The 21,650-nt window shown below is 65.2% G+C and overlaps 1 protein-coding gene across 1 annotated transcript; it reads left to right on the forward strand.

The window, feature by feature from the left end:
* Window positions 1-579: 579 nt before the first annotated feature.
* Window positions 580-19,705, forward strand: BMP1 (bone morphogenetic protein 1; the record flags this gene model as incomplete). Its single annotated transcript, XM_082298417.1, has 20 exons — window positions 580-718; window positions 8,722-8,835; window positions 8,907-9,057; window positions 9,143-9,256; window positions 9,892-10,070; window positions 10,323-10,428; window positions 10,788-10,912; window positions 12,715-12,830; window positions 13,026-13,128; window positions 13,789-13,905; window positions 13,980-14,125; window positions 14,316-14,511; window positions 14,586-14,711; window positions 14,813-14,973; window positions 15,080-15,260; window positions 18,402-18,527; window positions 18,604-18,731; window positions 18,803-19,016; window positions 19,097-19,347; window positions 19,571-19,705. The coding sequence occupies 20 exons, from the start codon at window positions 580-582 to the stop codon at window positions 19,703-19,705; spliced, it is 2,928 nt and encodes a 975-aa protein (XP_082154543.1).
* Window positions 19,706-21,650: the final 1,945 nt, after the last annotated feature.

A 21,650-nucleotide genomic window follows, 5' to 3' on the forward strand; every position in this document is an offset into this window, starting at 1 on the left:
GGAATGGGACCGGGAGGATACGGAATGGGACAGGGGGAGATCAGGATCGGTACCGGGGAGCACGGGGAGGGTCGGCAGGATGGGGACCGGGGGATACGAGGCGGTACCGGAGAGAGCAGGATCGGTACCGGGGGATACAAGACGGGACCCGAGGGGAGCAGGATCGGTACCGGGGAGCACGGGATGGGAGCGGGGAGGGTCGGCAGGATCGGTACCGGGGGATACGAGACAGGAGCCGGGGGGTGCAGGACGGGACGAGACGGGACAGCCCCAGCCCGGGGGGTGCAGGAGCGGGCCCGGGGGCTGCGGAGGGGCAGGAGCGGGGGCTGCGGGCCGGGTCCCCGCAACCGCCCGGCCTCGCCGCCCCCCCCGGCACTGGCCCCGCTCCCAGCCCTGCGCCCGGGGCTGCAGGGGCCGAGCTCCGCGCTTGAACCCGCCCCCGCCAGATCTCATTTCCCTAAAAAAAAAAAAAAAAAAGAAAAAAGAGGGAGAGAGAGCGAGGGAAAAAAAAAAAAAAAAAAAGAGCGAAGAAGGGAAGGAAAGAGGGAAGAGAGGAGAAAAAAAACCCCGGCCGGAGCCATGGCCGGGCTGCGGAGCTGCGGGCTGCTCCTCTGCCTGCTCCTGGCCCGGGCCCTGCGCTTCCCGGACTATTCCTACGTGCTGGAGGAAGAGGAGGAGGACGAGGAGCCCCTGGACTACAAGGACCCCTGCAAAGCCGGTAGGAGCGGGGGGATGCGCGGCGGGGGGCGGGCGGGCGGACAAAGGGGAGCGCGGGGGGCCGGCGGGACCGCGGGTGCGGGAGTGAGCGTGGGTGAGTGGGAGTGTGCCCCGCACACATTTCGGGGCTCTGCACGGCGGAACTTGGCTCCGCCGCCGCGGGGCCGGGGAGTCCCGGCCGCCCGGGATTGAGGGGAACGGGAGGAGCGGCGGCCGGTCCCGCTCCGGGATGCATCTGGTTGTACTTAGGCTGAGGAGCAGGGGGGGCTGGCCCCGAGCCCCGCTTTCTCTCCCCGGTCTTGGCTGCACTGGCAGCTGTCAAAGGCGGCGGGGAGCCCCCGGCCCCCCATCCCACCACACCACAGAGCCGGACCCATCCTGCACCCCCATCCCACCCCCCCATCCCCGAACCCACACTCTGCACCCCTTGGCTTTCTCGCTCTCCCCCAGCCCGCAGCCAAAGCTCGTCCCCACGGGACACCCGGGCCGGGCTCAGCCCGGGAGGTGCTGCCGCGGGCTGGGGTCCCTCTGTGCCGGGACAGGGGGCTCGGAGCTGCTCGCCAGGTTTTGGAAGGGCTGGGAACAAGCTGGGTGCTGCGGGGGGGATGTGAGTGAGGGGGGAAATCCCTGTTTCCCAGTGCGAGCTAAAGCGGATGGAAGGATTTGGGGAGGGGGGAAACTGAGGCACGGGAGGGCCGTGCAGGGCTGAGCCCGGCGCGAGGGCCGGGGTCTGGCGGGGGATCACGTTTCTCTGTACTGGCATTGTCTGCGCTGCAAGGCGGCTGTTGATATAACTCTGTCTACACGAGGGCTTTTTCTGGCCAAAAATCCTTCCCTTCCTGCCCTCCCGGGCTGAAACAGCAAAGCTTGCAAAACCGTCCGGGCAGAGCCGGCTGGAGCCTTCCCTCCTCTCCCGCTTCCTCCAGCTGAGCGCCAGAGACGAGGCTTCATCCGCATTAATTAGCGCTGCCTTAATCACTGTCCCCTCCGAGCCCAGCTCCTGTGCACCCCAAGACCCCCCCTCACCTCCCGGGCCCGGCTGTTCCCCCCTCCCCATTCCCGTCCTGCTTTTATGAGATCCTGATGGGACTAATTTAATTACGGGAGCTCTTCCCCGGGAGTCGGGAAGCGGGGGTGGGGGGTGGGAATCAGGCCCTGCCACGCATCGCTCGAGCCGGGGATTCACCCTCGTTTGGCTCCACAGGACGGGGATGATGAAATCCAGTTTTCCCGGGAGCTGGAACACCCTGGCATCCCCCTGACCGACCCCCACCCCCCCCCCCCCGGCATCCCCATGCGAGGGTTCGGTTCAGTTTTGGGGTGCTGAGACCCCTCCACGCCGAGCTTCGGGCAGTGCCAGACACAGCCAAGCACCGAGGTTTTGCCACCGCCGCGGCTCCGGGGAGGGAAAGCACCGGGAGAGGGATTTGTGTTCCTCGTGCCAGAGGTATCCTGAGGCCACCGGCTGCCCGCGGCTCGCCGGCCACCCCGGTGATGCCACCCGTCTGCACCGGTGCCAGCGGAAGGGGAAAAGCCTCCCGTGCCGCCGCGTCGCTTCCAAGGATGCCAAAACGGGAGAGCGCTGGGAGATCCAGCCCTTGGAGCAGCCCGCGGGTGGCCAGGGAGGAAGGAATCGGCCCCGGTTTCCCTTCACCCGGTCAGCACAGCCAGGTCTCGGTGCCCGGGAGCAGCCGCCGGGTCAGATCCGGGTCGGATCTCCGGTTGGGAAAGGCGGCTGGAATCGCTCCCAGCACCCCCAGCTGCGCTGGAAGAGCGGCCCCAGGGTTTGCTCTGGCTCATCCCAGGGGAGCCAGGGGCTTGCTGAGCAGTTTGGTGACTGGAGCCGGGACCCTTTGGGTGCCCCCAGCACGCCGGGGGGGAAATGGAGCCCACTTTGTACCCACTTTGTACCCTGGATTAGCCCCACATCCACATTTCGGGGTGCTTGGCTAAACAGAGGGGCTGGAAACCACCCTCTCCAGCATTCCATCACCCTGCTCCATGGGGACAGGGACATGGGTGTGCAGAGCCCTTTGGGGGCTCACACAGGCCCCCAAAATGGGTGTTTGGGGGGATCTTCTCTCCCAAATCCCCATGGGGGGCTCAGCATCACCTGCACGGCAGAACCACGGGACACACGGATGGGGTTGTGGGTCTGAGCCCCCTTTCCCAGGCGCGGGAGCTTCCCAGCCATGCCTGGAGTTCTCCAGCCGCCAGGATTTCACCTAGATTACACTTTCCAGGCGTAGCCAGCCCAGGCTACTGGTTGCAGTCACACTTGTCAAGCTGCCCAAAAATATTTTCCAGCCGTTATATGTCACTTATTCATGCAGGGTAAAAATCCACCCGCGGAGCCGGGGCCGGCGGGAGGCCTGCAGTTCAGGGCTCGGCAAACCTTGGAAATCTCAGGCCGATCCTGGGATCCGCTTTATCTTTGTGTAATCACCCGTTCGGCGCGGCAGCATCCTCCGGCGGGGGCCCGGGGTGCCACGGCGGGGCCGGGGGGTTCGCTCTTCGCTGCCCTCCCTTCCTTGGCTCCTGGGAAACGCCTCGGCTGCTGATTCACGCCGGCGGGTCGTGCCCAGGGGGGAGACGGCGCTTCCTGAGGCTTTATCCGCCGCCGAGCCGGGGCTGGGAAACACATGGCCGGGAAGGACGGGGCGGCCCCGGGGAGACCCAGGGAGAACAAAGCAGCCGGGAGGGGATGCGGGGAGAGGAGGGAGGATGGCTCGCGGTGGGGTTTCCCCAGTTTTTTCCCCGGGAAGGGTGTTTTCCGGGCAACAACGCGTCCTCCTGGTTGCCTGTGGCTTTGCTGAGGATTCTTGGAGGTCTCTGGAGAGAAAGCAGCTTCCCACTGCATCCCGCCGAGCCGTGGGAAGAGGAGGTCCCGCTTATCACCTGGCCAAGGGCTGCGGGAGGGCGGGAGGTCACTGCTGTGCCGTCTGTCCAGGGGAGTTGTGCGTGGCAAACCCCGCTCCACGCACGTGGGAAAGGCAGTGGGAAGATCCCGAGCTGCAGGAGGGTTTGTCAGGGAGCCGGGAGCAGCCTTGGGAAGGGGTTAATCTGTGGGGGTGGCGGGACTGTGGGGACAGGAGTGAGCAGCGGAAGCACAACAGGGGGGACGTTTGCAGCCAGAGCCCTGGGGAGGATGCCCAGAGGGCCCGGAGCCCCTGGGAGCCGGTGCCCTTTGGCAGAGCCGGAGACAGGGACAGGAGAGCCCGGGATGCCCCACGCGTGCGGAGTTGGGTGTCAGGGTGCGTCCCCATCTCCATTCCCCCTTCCCGCTGCCACCAGGCTCCAAAGTGACAACAACCTCCCCCCGACATCCCCTTGGCAGAGCAATTCCCAAATATTTTCCTTTCCAGCAGCTCTCCTTCTCACAGGGACTGGTGCTGTTGGCCCGGGATATGTTTTCCTCAGTGACCCGGCTTTGGAGAGGGGATGCGGGGAGACCTCGCTCCCTGCACACGGCTCCTTCCATCCCGGGGCTCCGGCAGGCCTCAGCTTTGGCATCCTCCACGCCGAGCCCTGCAGGAGGCTTTTTCCTCCGTTTGCTGTCACGGAAGAGGAGCAGAAGGAAAGCGCTCCCCTGGAGTGATCCAACCATCCCTCCCACTCCCAACCTGCCCCCGGATGGACATTTCCTGCCCCTGGAATTTGTTTGCTGCCCGGGATGTTTATTAGAGGCTTCACGGTGCTTATTTCAACACCTGGAGCAGGCGAAGAGCTTGGAGCCTGAATGTCGATGCCCAGGGCTGGGGAGGGAATTTGGCTGTGGGTGCCCAAGGAAGTGTTGGCAGAGAGAGGATGTGCCTTGCCCCAAAGGGAATTCGGGATAGGGATCATCCCTCTGCCTTGGGTGTTGTGCTTGAGTCTCTCTGCCTTCCCCAGCTGCTGGATGCCCGGTGCAGGGTGCTGGCACAGCCCTGGGCCTCCCAAAAACACCAGCTGGGATAAGGATGCTCCAACCAGGCAGCAGGAGGCGGGGGGTGGCAGTGACCGATACCCGAATGCAGGGCTGGCTCTTTGGGGGTGCCCCGTGGTGCTGACTGGCTCTATCCCCCCGTGCCTCAGTTTCCCTGCACAGGGGCCGTGATCTGGCCTGGCTCCCAGCCTGGCCTCCGAGGCTTGAATTCCTGCTTTGTGCCTGCTGTGCTGCTCGGAAGGTGCTCTGGGAAAGCAAATATTCCTCGCCCCGGCGTTTACAGGCTGGCTGCTCCCTCTCTCCCGCCGCCGGCGAGGGGCACCGGGAGAGGGGCTGCGCCCGTGCGGGGGGGGACGAGAGGGGCTGCTCCACCTCCGTCCTGTCCCCGCTGTCCCGGAGGTCTCAGGAGGACCCGGCCGCTCCCCCCGCCTCCCCAACCCCGGGATGCTCCACATCCTTCCGCCTTCACACCCTGCCCCCGTCCCGGGGCTCTGTGGGCAGGGCAGACCCCCGGGGGGGACCAGGGGGACCCCCCAGTGCAGAGGGGTCCCCTCTCGTCCGGCCGCGGCCCCGGCGTGTTTTGCCGCGCAGCTGGGCCGGCGTGCGGGGGCGAGGGGCGGTGCGACGAGCATTCCTCACATATTTAAGGGCTCTGAGAGCCAGTGGGACGCTGCGCCGGTGGCTCCGCGGCTTTACAACCCGGCGGCTCGGCTGAGGCCGGGGTACACCTATTAAAGGTCTCTCTTCCATCCCGTTCCCGGCTGGGGCGCAGCAGTTCCATCCCTGCTTCCTTCCGCACTCCAAATCCTGCCTGCATCGGGAATGATGCTTGGGACTCGCACGAGGACTTGGAATGACTGGGGTGAACCCACTGAGGGAATGCTGGGCTGGGTGGATGCTTCCCATCCTGCCCAGCGCCCTTTGAGGGTTTCTGGGACCCACGCAGGGATGAGAGTCCCTCCTGCCCAGTGTCCTTCAAGGGCTGGTGAGACCCACACAAGGGTGAGGATCTTTCCCACCTGGTGGCCTTTGGTGGGATCTTCACTGGGGTGAGGGTCCCTCCTGCCCTGCACCACGCACGGAGCCTCCTCTGCCCCAGACTGACCTGGAATCTGATCCCGTCCTGTTTATCTGCCGCCCGCCCTGCCAAGGCTTCCCCACGGCTCTGTTTGCTTTTCCCGGCTCACCAGAACATCGCGTTCGCGCCCCGGCCTCTTCCCACCTTTTGTTTTATCTTATTTTTCCTTCAACACCGTTCCCAACCTTGGTGGAGCCGGAGGCCAGGCTCATCCCAAAATCCCAGCGATGCCGGAGAGGTCAGGCCCGCGGGTAGCCCCTGCACTGCTCGCCTTGCCCGGGGGGTGAGGGATGCTGAGCTCCTGCATCCCGGGCAGGGAGGAGAGGGACCTTACAGGGGGATCCAGGGAGCTGTGAGAGGGCAGGAGGTGCCTGTAGGATCGGGATGGGGTGCTGAGGGGTTTGGCCCGGGTCCGAATGAAAAACCTTGTTTGTCTAAAGCTTCAGCCCCGGGGTTACGTCACCGTTCCAAGAACCCGAAAGAAAACACAGCACAAAAAGTCAAACAACAGCGGCGGGCTGAGCTATCTCCCGGCTGCGGAGGGGGAAGAGCTCCGTGGGAGCCTCCTGGCAGCTCCCAAAGGGCTGGTTGTGCCCTGGAGGGTGGGAGGGATGTGCAGGGATGGAGCTGGGATGATCCCGCACTCCCCTTCTCCACTCCTGACTGCTCTGTGCCCCACGCCTGGCCTTGGAGCTGGCGGCCTGCTGGCATCGCATCCTCCCCGCTGGCACCACCGTGGCTCGGACCTTGCCCCCAGTGCCTCTGCAACGGACCAGAGAGCAGCCCCTGTGGCACAGCCCGTGATCTCCCAGGCTGGGAACGGCTCAGGGGCACCAGGACTCCTCTGGGGACGGCCGGGGACCTGTGTCCAGTGGTTTGGGGTCTGTCGGGCACCGTGCCCCAGCAGGGTGAGGGTGTGTGCTGCAGGGAGTGGGTGCTGGGGGTGTGACCCCTCGGGGAGTGCTTCCCCCTGTTCCAACCTGTGCTGAGCCGAGCAGAGGGCTGGGACCTCTCCTGCCAGGAGACCCCCGTTTGCAGAGGGTCCCCCTCACTTGCAGGGAGTCCCCTCCACCTCTCTCACATGAACAGGGAGGGGACAAGTGGCAGCAGTGTGGCAGTGACCCCAGTGAAGCCCCTCGGAGAGCTTGACAGTGGCAGGGGGCTTTTGGTGAGCACAGACCCCCCCGCCACCAAACAACCCCACATGTCACCTCATGCCACGGGTGCACAGGGAGCGAGTGGGAGGAGGACGTGACCGGAGCCCAAACCAACCTGGAAGTTTCTCAATCCGACACTCTGGGCTTGGCCCCGACGTGTCCGTACAGGGATCGCTGCCGGGGCACCCCCTCGCCATCCCCACGGCACCACTGGCCCCTCCAGGAGCAGCCATCCACCGTCCCCCGTGGGCTGGGGGGTTCTGGGCGAGCCCAGCTGCCTCAAACCTCCAGGAAAAGCAGCCCCTCATCCCCAGGCTGGCCTGCCCGGCTCTCTCACGTCTCCCAAATCCCTCACATATGGTTTCTATATCACTTGGCTCCGCCGGCGCTTGCTCGGCTGTAAGCGAGCTTACTTTCCCTTGTCTTTCCATGCAGCTCTTGGCACGGGACGCTCGTCCTTCTCCCCGGCCCTGGTCCTCCCCCGCGCTGCCCGTTCGGACACGTCTCTCCCAGCCCCGGGGAGGGTGTGGGGAGGCCGGGGCCGGCTCCTGCCTCTGCTCTGCCCTCAAATTGCAGCCTGGCCGTGCCAGCCGCAGGTCGCTGCCAGGGGAGGTGCCGGCCCCGGCTTGTTTGCTCTTCCCTCGGCACTGCTCTCCACCCCGGAGCTTCCCCCGATGGGATTCACCCATGGGTCAGTGCTGGGGGTGGCCCCAAAATGTGGCTCTTTCTCCCCAAAGCGCTCCACACCACTGCTGGAGTGAGGTTTGGGCTCGGTGCCATGGAAAGGGATGGGATCCAGTCTGCTCCTCTGATCCCATGGCTGTTTCTCTCACCCCGTGCCGGCTTTCTGGACCTCTCAGGGTTATCCTAATTGTCCCGCCTTGCCTTCATAATTAGTGGCTCTTTTGGGATCCACTTGCTAAGTGCTTGGGGCGCGACCTTGGCTCCGCTCGCCCTCATCCCCTGAGCTGCTCCGGCCACCCCATTCCCCACCACTGCCCTTCCCAAGGGGTGGGGAGGCCATGGGTGGGCCGGGCACCCTCTGCTCTCCCCAGGTACCCCCAAAACCGGTGAGGAACCCCACTCCCACTCCACCTCCGGAGCCTCGGCCTGACTTCAGCCAGCCCTGGCGTTTCCACAGGACCGGGTCCCCGGGGCTCGGGGCCGGCCAAGCGCCAGGAGCCACGCGCATCCCGCGGCCTTGACTCACCCGGGGGCCGTGGAATGGAGGACAGACAGGAGGAGGAGGAGGGGCAGGAAGGGTTATGTGCAGGGTTATGTCCTCCAGCCCTGTGATGCCGAAGCACCTCTGCCCCCCCAGTTCTGGAGGGGGGGTCCCGGCCCCGGCAGACGGCCGGCTCTGTTCCTGCGGGCGCTGGGCGCAGCGGGAGCTTCCCGGCCCATATGGCTCCGCTCCGCGCGGGCAGATGACTCAGAGGTCGCTGGTTGGAGCATCCTGGGGCTGTCGGAGCTCGCACGGGGCTGGGGGGCAGGAGCCGGGCAGGAAGGGGGTCCTGAAGCCAGCAAAAGTGGGGGGAAAAAAGGCAGTTTTGCAACACAAATAATAATAATAATAGAAACCCTAAAAAGTGATGGATGGGCTTTATGCGATCCAGATGTGAGCACAGGGCTGGCTCCAGCTGCTGGGGAGTGGGGGGAACCCGGCCAGCGCCACGCTCAGTTGAAGGAGAGGAGGAGGAGGAGGAGGAGGAGGAGGAGGAGGAGGAGGAGGAAGGGTTTGCCTTCGTCTTCAGGGCTTGCCAGGTGTAGATGGGCTGGGGAGAGGCGCCCAGTGGGATTTGGGATCCACAAAGGAGGGTTCACACCTCCTCTTCCCCTCCCAGCCGCCTTCCTGGGTGACATCGCCCTGGACGAGGAGGACCTGCAGCTCTTCCAGGTGGACCGGGTGGTGGACCTGGCACGTCACACGGTCACCCGCCTGCCCTCCAACTCCTCAGGTACCGCCACGCCCCCCCTGCCCCCTGTCCATCCCCAGGGGCTGCCCGCACTGACCCCCCTGTCCCCACAGGCAGCAACGCCACCAGCCCCCGGCTGGGCCACCCTCGGCGCAGCCGCGGCCGGCAGCGGGCACGGAGCCGCCGCGCCGCCACGTCCCGGCCGGAGCGAGTGTGGCCGGACGGGGTCATCCCCTACGTCATCAGCGGCAACTTCAGCGGTGAGTGCCGGCGAGCCGGGGGGTGTCCGGCCCCGCCGTGCCTCAGTTTCCCCACCGGGCTGACCCCACCGCCGCCCCTCCGCAGGCAGCCAGCGAGCCATCTTCCGGCAGGCGATGCGGCACTGGGAGAAGCACACGTGCGTCACCTTCCTGGAGCGCAATGACGAGGACAGCTACATCGTGTTCACCTACCGCCCCTGCGGGTACGTCCGGAGGTGCTCCAGGACCCGCCCCGGGGGTTTGGGGTTTGGTTTGACAGCGGGGACCCATCTGCTTGGGGTCCAGGAGGTGCCGGAGCTCGGCGCTCGCTGCCGGGGGCTGAGGTCGGTGGCGCGGAACCAGCCCGGGCTTGCAGCGGGGCTGAGGCCAAAGGAAACAGGGGTTTGGACGAGCTCAGCGTCTTCACGCGTCAGGGCACGGCCCTGGCCAAGCAGATGGTGGTTAGGAGAAGGATTTCCCCTGGATTGGGAGCCCCTGCGTGGGCGCAAACCCTGAGCCCGGGCCCAGAGCACAGGGCTGGAGCAGCTCAGCTGCCGGGCAGGGGCAAGGATCCATCCAGGGAGCAGGATGGGCACCCATGGGAGCAGGACCACGGGATTCAGAGCTGGTGCAGCCGTGCCATGCCGTGCTGTGCCATCGCATGCCAGGCGCTGAGCTCTCCCAGTTTCCAGGCTCACGTTCCCCACCTGGGCAGGATGCCCGAAGTTCCTGTATCAGGGATGATCCCCACATGCCTCACATTTTGTGGGATCCCTGCTCTGTTACTCCTGGCCGGGAAACACCGGGATGTCCACACCACCCCCCAGAGAGCCGGGAATCACCGGGTTCCCCCCTCCAGGTGCTGTTCCTACGTGGGGCGCCGAGGAGGGGGACCCCAGGCCATCTCCATCGGCAAGAACTGCGACAAATTCGGCATCGTGGTGCACGAGCTGGGCCACGTCATCGGGTTCTGGCACGAGCACACACGCCCCGACCGGGATGACCACGTCTCCATCATCCGGGAGAACATCCAGCCAGGTGGGGACGAGCCTCCCTCCTCCTCCTCCTCCTCCTTCTTCTCCTCCTCCTCCTCCTCCTCCTTCTTCTCCTCCTCCTCCTCCTCCTCCTTCTTCTCCTCCTCCTCCTTCTCCTCCTTCTTCTCCTCCTCCTCCTCCTCCTCCTCCTCCTCCTCCTCCTCCTCCTCCTCCTCCTCCTCCTCTTCATCCCTGCCATGGTGTGCTGCCAAAATTGGGGTCCCCCCTGGCAGTGTCCCCATCCTGTCCTCCACAGGGCAGGAATACAACTTCCTGAAGATGGAGCCGGAGGAGGTGGAGTCGCTGGGGGAGACCTACGACTTCGACAGCATCATGCACTATGCCAGGAACACCTTCTCCAGGTACGGCCCGGGGTGTCCCCGTGTGTCCCCTCGCATCCTGGGGACGATGCTACGGTGCCCCCAGCCCTTGGGGGATGGTTCCCAGCTGCGCACAGGGTTAATCCCCTCGGAAAAGGCTCCCGTTGGTGTGTAGGGTGGGATGAAACCCCTCAGTGTCCCTTCCCAGAGCAGGGAATTGCTGTCCCCGCGGTCACCTCCACTGGGGACACGTCCCCGCTGACTCACCGGCCCACAGGCTTTAATTAGCCGGGCTGGTTTTAATTAGCCAGGCTGCTTTTAGCATCCTTCCCCGGTGACAGCGGCGGGGAGAGGCCGCAGGGCCGGTGATTCCCACCCGGCTCATCCCTTCCCTGCCCCAGGGGAATCTTCCTCGACACAATCCTGCCCAAATACGACGTGAACGGCGTCCGGCCGGCCATCGGCCAGAGGACACGGCTCAGCAAAGGGGACATCGCCCAGGCCCGCAAGCTCTACCGCTGCCCAGGTGAGCGTCACTGCCCTGAGGGGACGGAGAGGCCGGGGGGAGCGCCCCTGGGCGTGTGTTTCCTGGAAAACACTCGGTTTCACCCCAAATCTTGGCAAAAGCAGCGTCATCCTGGATGGATTCCCTGTTTCCAGTGGTTTTGGGGTCCTTCCCACTGTGGGATTCCCTAAAGGGCACACGAGATGCCTTTCTCTGTCCATGGCACTTCTGGGGGGGTTGTGAGCAGAATCTGCTCGTGTGAAGGTGTCCTCAGCTGCCCTCTCTTCCCATTCCTCCGAGAAAAGAGCATCCCCCCAGAGCGTTGTCCCAAAAAATCGTCTCTAGAGCATCTTCCAGGAGCAGCCCTCGGAAGAGCATCCTCCAAAAGCATCCCCCAAGAGCATCCCCCACAGAAATCCCCCAAAGAGCATCCCCCAAGAGCTCCCCCCATAAAAATCCTCCAAGAGCATCCTCCAAAGAGCATCCTCTAAAGGGCATCTCCGAAAAAACATCTCCCAAAAAAATCCTCCAAAGAGCATCTCCCCCCCAGACCGTCCTCCAAAAAGCATCCCCCAAAAAACCCTACAAAGAGCATCCCTCCAGAGCATTCCTACAAAAGAATCCTTCAAGAGAACAGCGTCCCCCCCAGAGAATCTTCCAAGATCACCCCCCCAAAAGAGCATCCCTCTGGAAAAATCCCCCAAAGAGCACCCTCCGAGAGCAGAGCGTCCCCTGAGAGCATCCTCTGACCCCACAGGCACCTTTGGAGAGCGAAGCCTCCTCAGAGAGCGTCCCCCAAGAGCATCCTCCATCCACCCCTGCACCCAGAGGGGTTTGGATGAGGTGGGATGGGACATCCTGGTCCCGTCAGAGCCCACAATTCCCCCTGGGGCTGGAGCAGAGCGCGAGCAGCTCACTGTTGTCACCTTGAAGGGCTCTGGGACTGTGACCGTGACGGTGGCATTGTCCCGAGCACAAGCGGGGGTGGCTGGCACGAGTCCCCCGACAGCAGCCACGTGCTCCGGGGCTGTGCTGGCAACATCTGCAAAGAGTTTGGCTCCCGCACGCTCCCGCTTAATTCCAGCGACTAATTAGCAGCCTGGAGGAGGGACGCCTTTGTGAGGGGCCCCACGGCCGTGCCGCCTTCAGGGGAGCAGGAAAAGTGATTAGTTTGGAGCAAGGAAAATTTTAAAAAAATTAAAAAAAAAAAAAAGGAGAAACCCGCCCCCCCTCCCCCCCAAAAAAAAGCCTCTCTGGGTCACAACTTTCCCTTTCTTTTGTTTCCACTGTGAAGCAAAGAGGGGAAAAAAGGCAGCGAGCCCAGCTTTCAAGCGGCCCTTTTCGCACCGTTTCACCTTTCATCTCGTGCCCCCCTCCCCCATGAGAGGGAGGGTGGGGGGGGGGGGGGCGGCCGCCTTGGCCCCCCGACAGCCGCGGCGGAGCTCCGTGTGCCGCGGCCACGGCGTCATGTGGCTTCCAGATGGCAGCGCTGGGCCAGCTCCAGCCGCGGCTGCGGAAACCTGCCCGGAGCGCGGGCGGCGAGCCGGGCCCCGCGGCGTGGCACGGCACGGGGGGGCCGGCAGCGCTCCTGCCGCCCGGCCGGGTGAGGGGCACGGGCGTTGGAGAGGTGCCACGGAGCCGGGAGCCGTTCCAGGGAGGGTTGGGGATGGCGATGATGCGGTTTTTTGGGGTTTTTTTGGTGCTCAGGGCTGGGAATTCGGGGTGGGAAAAGGGCACTGGGGATGGGGGTGAAGGCAGTGGTGCTCTTCTCGCTGCTGGGGGTTTCTCTGCGGGGTCTGAACCGCGCTTTTCTCCCTTGGCAGCCTGTGGGGAGACACTCCAGGACAGCCAGGGCAACTTCTCCTCCCCGGAATTCCCCAACGGATACTCTGCCCACATGCACTGCGTCTGGAGGATCTCCGTCACCCCCGGAGAGAAGGTACTCACTGCTGCGGTGGCGGCTCCCACCTCGTCCCAGCCCTCCTCCCCATATTCCCACCCTTGTTTTGGGGTGTCCCAGCACCGCTGCTGTGGGGTGGGATACTCCGGGTTCCAGCGGGTTCCCACTAGCTCCCGGCAGATGGGGTGCGGGGGGAGCTCACCCCACGCTCTTCCTGCTCCTTCCCAACCTTAGATCATCCTGAATTTCACCACCCTGGACCTGTACCGAAGCCGGCTGTGCTGGTACGACTACGTGGAGGTGAGAGACGGGTTCTGGAGAAAGGCCACGCTGCGAGGTAACAACCCGGGGCCTCCTGCCCGCTCCTCCTGCCCGCTGGGAACGCTCCGGGGCCGGCAGCGGGGCCGGGGGATTCCCTCTACCCCTCTCCCTGCCTGCCTGAAGTTCCAAAGCCCTGGGGAGGGGGGAACTGCCCCCTAGAGGGGTTATCGGGGTGAATGGAGCCCCCAGTTTGGCCCACACCAGTGAAACCAGTCTGGATGATCCAGCTGGCTGGCACGTCTCTCCCCAGGGAGATGCCAGTGTCCCGGTCCCACCCCGAGGAGCTGGATGTTCCCCAGGGAGATTCCAGGATCCCAGTCCCATCCCCATGAGCCGGATGTTCCCCAAATCCCAGCTGGCTCTGTAATCACCAGTTTGAGTGACACAGCCAGAAAAGCCAGAGGGGAGCAGGGGGACAAGTGAGGGGAGAAGCAGCCTTTGGCTTTAGGCTGGAAAGGGGCATCGGGAGACCAGGAGGAAGGGGATGGTGAGGAAGAGGAGGTGGTGAAGAGGAAGAGAAGGAGGCTGTGAGGAAGAGGAGGTGGTGAGGAGGAAGAGGAGGTGGCGGTGAGGAAGAGAAGGTGGTGATGAAGAAGAGGAGGCTGTGAGGAAGAGGAGGTGGCGGTGAGGAAGAGGAGGGTTCCAGCACGGCAGCCCAGCACGCCTTCATCCCCAGGCAGGTTCTGCGGGAACAAGCTGCCCGAGCCCATCATCTCCACCGACAGCCGCCTCTGGGTGGAGTTTCGGAGCAGCAGCAACTGGGTGGGCAAAGGTTTCTTCGCCGTCTACGAAGGTAGGGGGGAGCAGCGGGGTCCAGGGGTCGGCGTGGGGCCCGGGGGGGCTCAGGCTGCTGCTCCTCCCTTCCAGCCATCTGCGGGGGGGACGTGAAGAAGGACAACGGGCACATCCAGTCCCCCAACTACCCCGATGACTATCGGCCCAGCAAGGTGTGCATCTGGAAAATCACCGTGTCTGAGGGCTACCACGTGGGATTGACCTTCCAGTCCTTCGAGGTGGGTCAGCGTCCCCCCCCACCCCGAGGCTGGGGAGGGGTCGTCTCCTCATCCCAGTGCTCCCTCGGGATGGGCTTGAGGCCGCATCTCTCGGCACCGCCTCCGTGCCTCAGTTTCCCCACGCAGTGGGGGCAGGGAGGGGTTGGGGGTGCTGGGGCCAAACCACCCCCGTTCTACCACTCCCCACCAGATCGAGCGCCACGACAGCTGCGCCTACGACTACCTGGAGATCCGGGATGGGAGCAGCGACTCGAGCAGCCTCATCGGCCGCTACTGCGGCTACGACAAACCCGACGACATCAAGAGCACCTCCAACAAGCTCTGGATGAAATTCGTCTCCGACGGCTCCATCAACAAGGCCGGGTTCGCCGTCAACTTCTTCAAAGGTTTGGGGGTGCTCCGGGGGGTGCCGGGGGGTGGTCGCAGCCCCCTGCCCACTCACCCCCCCTGCCCTGCCCAGAGATGGACGAGTGCTCCCGCCCCAACAACGGCGGCTGCGAGCAGCGCTGCGTCAACACCCTGGGCAGCTACAAGTGTGCCTGTGACCCTGGCTACGAGCTGGCATCCGACAAGCGCCGCTGCGAGGGTGAGTGCCCCCCTGAGACCCCCAAAACTGCCCCGTGCCCGCCCCTTGCAGCGTCCCCAACCCGGTGGAGGTGACGGGCGCTGGGTGGTCCCGCCCTGCAGCCGCCTGCGGAGGTTTCCTCACCAAGCTCAACGGCTCCATCACCAGCCCGGGGTGGCCCAAGGAGTATCCCCCCAACAAGAACTGCATCTGGCAGCTGGTAGCCCCCACCCAGTACCGCATCTCCCTCCAGTTCGACTTCTTCGAGACCGAGGGCAATGATGTGAGTGGTGGGAGCAGCCCCTCCCTGTGCCGCCTGCCGTCCCCGAAGCTGCTGGCGGCCCCCGGGGTGGCACCGCCACGTCCCCAGCCCCGTGTCACCCCCCTAGGTGTGCAAATACGACTTTGTGGAGGTCCGCAGCGGGCTCACGGCCGACTCCAAGCTGCACGGGAAGTTCTGCGGTGCTGAGAAGCCCGACGTCATCACCTCCCAGTACAACAACATGAGGATCGAATTCAAGTCCGACAACACCGTCTCCAAAAAGGGCTTCAAAGCCCATTTCTTCTCAGGTAGAGCTGCCCGGCCCCAGCGCGGGCGTCCCCTGCCCTCCCTCACCCGGCCGAACCCCCCTGCGCCCCCAAACCGCCGCTAACGCTCCCCTCGCCCACGCCGGGGGTGCAGCCCCCGGTCCCAAAACCCACCAGCCATGGGCAGCCCGGCTGGCAGCACATTTTGGGAGGTTTCCTCCTCTTTTGGGGGATAATTGGCTCCTACTTCAGAGGTGCTCTCGGGGGGTCCCCAGATGACCACGGGGGTGCTGGGGTCCAGCTGGGGATGGGGATGTACTCAGCCCCGGGTGCTGCACCCCTCGGGTGGCTTTACCAGGGTGGGGGGACGGTGACACCCCGCTCTGCTGCTGCTGCTGCTCCCCGCTCTGCTGCACGGCACCGGCTCCCTCCGCTTCCCGGGCAGGGCGCTCCGCATCCCGGGATCAGCATCCGGCCTCATCTCAGCTCCCCGGAGCGATCACCCCTCCCAAAAACCATTACCTGCCTCCCCCTGTCTGCCCCACGGTCCGCTCTCCTCTCCCGGGCCACCCCGCCGGGAGACGGCGTCACCTTCGGATGGGTCTTGTGGGTAGGGACGGGGACACGGAGCGAGGTGCTGGATGCAGCCAGGGCTGGACCCTGGGCTGGGGACTGCCACGGGACCCTCGTGCAAGGGACGGTCCCCTGGGTGTGGCACAGTGCCCTGGACACCATCCCAGCCGTGAGCGACCGGCAGCGCCTCCCGGACCCCACCGTGAGCCTCCCGCTGCGTTTTGGCTCCATCGAGGTCATTTTTGAGGCCACCCGGCTGCGGGAGCAGCGGGACCGGCATCCCCCGGAGCGCCCGGGGATTCCCCGGAGCGCCAGAGCCCCGCGGGCCGGGGGTCGAGTGTCTTTGCTTTATTTGTTTAATTAAAACCAAGGCGAGTAGGGCGGCCCAGGGGGCCCAGCCGTCGGGAGCCGGCACCCTCCACAAAGTGATTCCTCGGGGAAGCCCGGCGGCCGAGCGGGACCGCGGGGCAGCCGGGTGAGTCTCCTCCCGAAGCACTTCGGGCTCCTTCCCTCTCCCCTTTTCCCTCCTTTCCCTCATCCCGTTGGGATGTGCGGTGACGTAGAGCATCAAACCCTCTCCTCCGCCTTTCCCTGCTCAGGTCTCGGGCTTTCCCGGCGGCAGGACCACCCTGGAGGACTTGGCCACAGCGGGGTCCCTCCTCTGGTCCCCCCGGGGTTGCTTCCGGGGCAAAACCTCTCTCGTGCGGCCCCTTTTTGGCCGCGGAGGGTCCCCGTGCTCCGGACGAGTCCCGTCCCTCGGTGCCGCGGGCAGCCTGGCCGTCTGGGCGCCCGTTTTTCCCCGGTGAAGACGTGACCCCTTCCTCCTCCTCCTCCTTCTCCTCCTCTTCCTCCTCCTCGCGGGCCGGGGCTCCGTCGGCTCGCGCGTAAGGATGCGCATTCCGCCCGGGAATCCGCCACGGTGTCGGCATCCAGGTACGTCCCCCCGGCTCTCCGCCGAGCCCCGCCCGGCGCTGGGGGGTCCGCAGCGGGGGGAGAGGCGCTGCCGGGGGCTGCGGGGCGGTGACCAGCCCGGAGCCGTCGGATGCCCGCGGGGGAGAACGGTGAGCGCACGGCGATGCCGGGTGGCGGCGAGCAAGCTGGTTGGAATAAAGGATTGCTAAAGACACCGACCCGGTGGGCTTCTTTCCGCTGCCAACTCTCTCCTGCTCTTGTCTCGCCCGCCCAGGCTCCCTCCGTCCCGCCAGCTCCCCCCACCCCGGTGCTGGAGCTGCTCTGAGCCCAGAAGCCCCTTCCCATCCCCAAACGGGCCTTTCCGCCTCGCTTCCTCCTCCTTCACACCGAGGAGACGTCAGGTTACAGCCTCCGCTTGAGAGGCGGCCGCAGGGGCCGGGGGGGCTGGGGCAGGACCCCCCCTCGCCGCTGGCTCCAGGAGGGATCCCGGCTCCTCTCCGGCATCGCTGTGAGCTCGGAGCGGGACGCTGGGGGGGCTGGTGCCCGCTTGCTGCTGGCTTCCCCCCGCCGCCGCCCACTCCCCAAAACATCGCCCCGTGGGCAGGGGGAGCGAGGTGGGGAGCGATGGGACGTGGAGGGGTCTTTGAGGGGCTCAGGGAGGGGCTGGCGAGCCCCGACGCCGGCGGTAGGGAGCTCGGGCAGGTGGTGGGAGGTAAGTACGGCCAGCTCGGGGTGATCCCAAATCCCTCCACTGCAATTCCCAGACCGGACACTGCCAGGAACCCACCCAAAGCCCATCCTCATCCTCCCGGAGCCAGCCTCGTGCCTCATCCTCCTCCTCCTCTTCCTCCCCGCAGAGCCGCTCGCCCCGGCCGCAGAGGGGCTCCCGGGGGTCCCCTCGCTGCTGCTTCCCCGGCTGCCGCTCCGCATGCCCCCGCCGCCCCCGCCCCCGCCGCCCCCCGCCCCCCCATCGCTCCCCCCCTTCTCTCCCTCTCTCTTTGCAGAGAAGAAGCAGCAGCTGCAGCCCCCGAAATCTCGCCTGCCCGGCCCGAAGTTACGCGTGCAGAAGCGGCCGCGGGGCCCCTCCTGAGCCTCTCCATCCTCTCCATCTTTCTCAGGAACGCCGCGGCCCCGGAGCCGTGCGGGAGCACGGTGGGACCGAGCCGAGCCGTGCTGCCGGCCCCGGCAGCCTTTTGCTTGACAGAACTGGTTGTTGACCTTATTTTTAATTTTTTTTTTTTTTTTTTTTTTTTTTTTTTTTTTTTTTTTTTGTTCTAAGCACCCCTTCCCCCCCTTGGTTTTGTCATTGACCAGCTGACCTTGTTTTTCCCCCCCCCCCCCAATTTTTACCGTGTCTGTGACATTTCCTATCGATGAGTAAAGAGGGACTCCCGCGTCCTGGTCTTTCTTGTGCATCTTTGGTTGTCACTGTGTGTTTTTCTGCCTCTCCCCGTCCATCCCAGCAGCAGGTAATGGTGGCACCCATGGGTGAGCCCACGGGAGAGGAGGAGCCGTCCCGTCCCCCCGCGGGGGCCGGATCTGGAAGCGGGATGCTGGAGCTGCTTGCTGCTGGCCGGGGGCGCTTGCTTGGCTGGAGGGCAGCGGCTCGGGGCTGGGGTCCGGGGGGGCCGTCTTGGGATGGAATGTGCCGTTCCAGGCTTTCCCAGCCCGCTCAGCGATCCCTTTGCTCTCTCCCAGACAAGGATGAGTGCTCCAAGAACAACGGGGGCTGCCAGCACGAGTGCCTCAACTCCTTCGGCAGCTACGAGTGCCAGTGCCGCAGCGGCTTCGTGCTGCACGACAACAAACATGACTGCAAGGAAGGTGGGTCCATTGTGCTCCCCATTCCCACGGGAACCCCATATCCACGCATCCGTGACCCTCCTCGTTGTCCCGGCAGCTGGCTGTGACCACAAGGTGACGTCCGTCTCAGGGACCATCACCAGCCCCAACTGGCCCGATAAATACCCCAGTAAGAAGGAGTGCACCTGGGCCATCAGCACCACGCCGGGGCACCGCATCAAGCTGGTAGGAGTCGGGGGGTGGGTGGCACTGGGATCCCCTCCGCCAAGCCCTGGCCTCATCCATCACCTCCGCAGACCTTCTTGGAGCTGGATGTGGAGGCGCAGCAGGAATGTACCTACGACCACCTGGAGATCTTTGACGGGAAGGACGCCAAGGCCCCGGCACTTGGCCGCTTCTGCGGGGCCAAGGAGCCCGAGCCCATCGTCTCCTCGGGCAACAAGATGTTCCTCAAGTTTGTGTCAGACAACTCCATCCAGAAGAAGGGATTCGAGGCCACCCACACCACAGGTACCGCTGTGGGGCTGGGAAATGGGGCTATGGGGTGCAGGGAGAGCATGGGTGCTCCTAAACCCCGGCTTCTCCGGCAGTGTGCGGGGGCCAGGTGCATGCCGAGGTGAAGACCAAGGACTTGTATTCCCACGCACAATTTGGGGACAACAACTACCCGGGGGGCTCGGACTGCGAGTGGGTGATCATGGCCGAGGAGGGTTTCGGCGTGGAGCTCATCTTCCAGACCTTCGAGATCGAGGAGGAGGCCGACTGCGGATACGACTACATGGAGCTCTTCGACGGCTACGACGGGACGGCCCCGCGCCTCGGCCGCTTCTGCGGCTCCGGGGTGAGCTGGGGATGGAGGGGGATGTGGGGTGGGGTGGGTTGGGTTGGGGGGTGGGGAGTGAGGGTGCACAGTGATGGATGAGGCTGACTGCTGAGAAATGCCCATGGGAATTTGGGGTGGTGCGATGATTTCCACCCTCCACATTGCAAATATTCCCGCCCACAATGTGCACGCACCCCGGGGATGCTCGTGGATCTGAGCACCCCCTCCCTCACCCCGACAGCCCCCCGAGGAGGTCTACTCGGCCGGAGACTCGGTGATGATCCGCTTTCACTCGGATGACACCATCAACAAGAAGGGTTTCCACCTTCGCTACACCAGCACCAAGTTCCAGGACACGCTGCACACGAGGAAATGAGGGCCGGGGGTCCCGGCCCCGCCGCGGGCAGGGAAGGAGGAGGAGAAGGATGAGGAGAAAGAAGAGGAGGAGGGCAGGGAGGACGGCGGGGAGCGCTGCCCCGCACAGACTGCACGGAGGAGGAGCACACAGCCAACCTCAGCACTCAAGACACGCTCGCACGGGGCCCCGGGGCTCGGGCGCCCACGGCACGGGGGCACAGGGGGGGTCCCCGCTGGCAGCCGCCCACCCCGGTGCTGGGGGGGCCGAGCGGGACCCGCTGCCCTCCCCTGCCCCGGCCAAAGCTCTGAATGTACAAACCAGTAACCGGGAAGAGCCCAACACACACAAGGTGCTGTCTCTCTCTTGTACCTATGAAATAAATACCCTTGTACTTGGAGCGGGGGCAGCCCCGGCCTCTTTGCTTCCAGCCCAGCAAAACAGCATCCAAAATGGGGCTGGACTGGGGGGGGTAAGCACCCAGGAGTCTGCACGGACCCCAGTCCTCAAGGAGGACCCCCATCCTTGGGGTTCTGATGGAGCAGAGCCAGGAGTTCCAACCAAGGGGCAGCCAGACCGTCTCCCGGTGACAGTGGGTCCTGTGATGGGTGGTGGGCTCGGAGCCCTCTGCCCCCCAGGACTCTGCAGGTGGGTTCTGTCCCCACACCTTTATTTTGAGGTGTCTCTGAGCCAGAAGAGCACCTGCCGTGGGGTGGGTGGGTGCCACGTGCTGCGCCCACCGCGTGCTCCAGCGCGTCCCCGCGCCGGCGCTGGCAGATGGCGGGTGGGCTGTGACACGGCCCCCGCGCCCACCGCGTGCTCCCGCGTGCCTCGACCCCTCCTGCATCCCGTGCTCGCTGCTGGTGAGGCGGGGAGGCTCCGCTTGCCTGTTGGTGCCAGGGCTGGGATGCTCCGCATGGGCTGTGCCCGGGCAGAACCGGGATGGGCACCGGGGTTTTTCATCCAGAGGGGTTTTCGGTCTCCATGATGAAAAGGGGGTGCCGAATTCGGGGAGCTTTTCAATGACAGGATGAGGAGCGATGGCCAGAAACAAAAACACGAGTTCCACCTCAACATGAGGAAGAACTTTCCATGGAGGGTGTCGGAACACTGGGACAGCCCCAGGGAAGGGTGGAGTCTCCCTCTCCGGCGACATTCCAAACCCACTTGGATGTGCTCCTGTGTCACCTGATGCAGGTGACCCTGCCTGGGCAGGCGGGATGGACCCGGTGATCTCCAGAAAGGCCCTTCCAGCCTGAACTTTTCAGAGAGCTGGCGAGGGCAGGAGGGTGCTCGTAATTCTCTGCGCCACCTTGTCCCCTCCCAGTCCCACCCCTCCTTCCCCTGAGCTGGATCGGTGCGGGGGGCGGGGGATGCTGAGCCACTTCTTGGGGTCCCGTGGGGGACAGAGGCGCGTGACACGGCCGGTGGCGACCGCACAGAGTTTATTGAAACACCTCCAGCACAGCACAGGGATGCTCGGGGACGGGGAGCCGGTTGTTGTACAGCGTGCAGGGGGTACACAGAGACGGGGGGCGGGCACCCCGGGGGGGCCGCACGCAAGCGCCATGCTGCCGACGGCTCATGCGGGGGGCGGCGGGTTGGGGGGCACGGGGAGGGGGGGGTTCAGATCCGTTCCCCCTTTCCCCGGCTCCTCCGGCTGCCTCCGGGGCCGCGGGGCCGGGGATTGGGGCGGTGCAGGATGGCAGAGCAGAGAGGGACAGGACACGGGGGCACGCCCGGGGTCCCCCACACCGCAGGTCCCTGTCCGAGCACCCCCCGTCCCCGGGAACAGTTCAAAACCGGGGGGTGCTTCCAACATCTCCCTGAACCCCCTGGAGTAGCCGGGGAGCCCCAGTCCCGCTTGGCAGGGCCGGGGCTCCCTGGGAGCTGCGTGAACCTGGGGCGGGGGGACGCGGGGGACACCGGAGGGGAAGGGGGTCCCACAGCGGCTGAGCGGAGCAGG

This window comes from Coloeus monedula (assembly GCF_965178545.1).
Source record: "Coloeus monedula genome assembly, chromosome: 28".
NCBI lineage: Eukaryota > Metazoa > Chordata > Aves > Passeriformes > Corvidae > Coloeus > Coloeus monedula.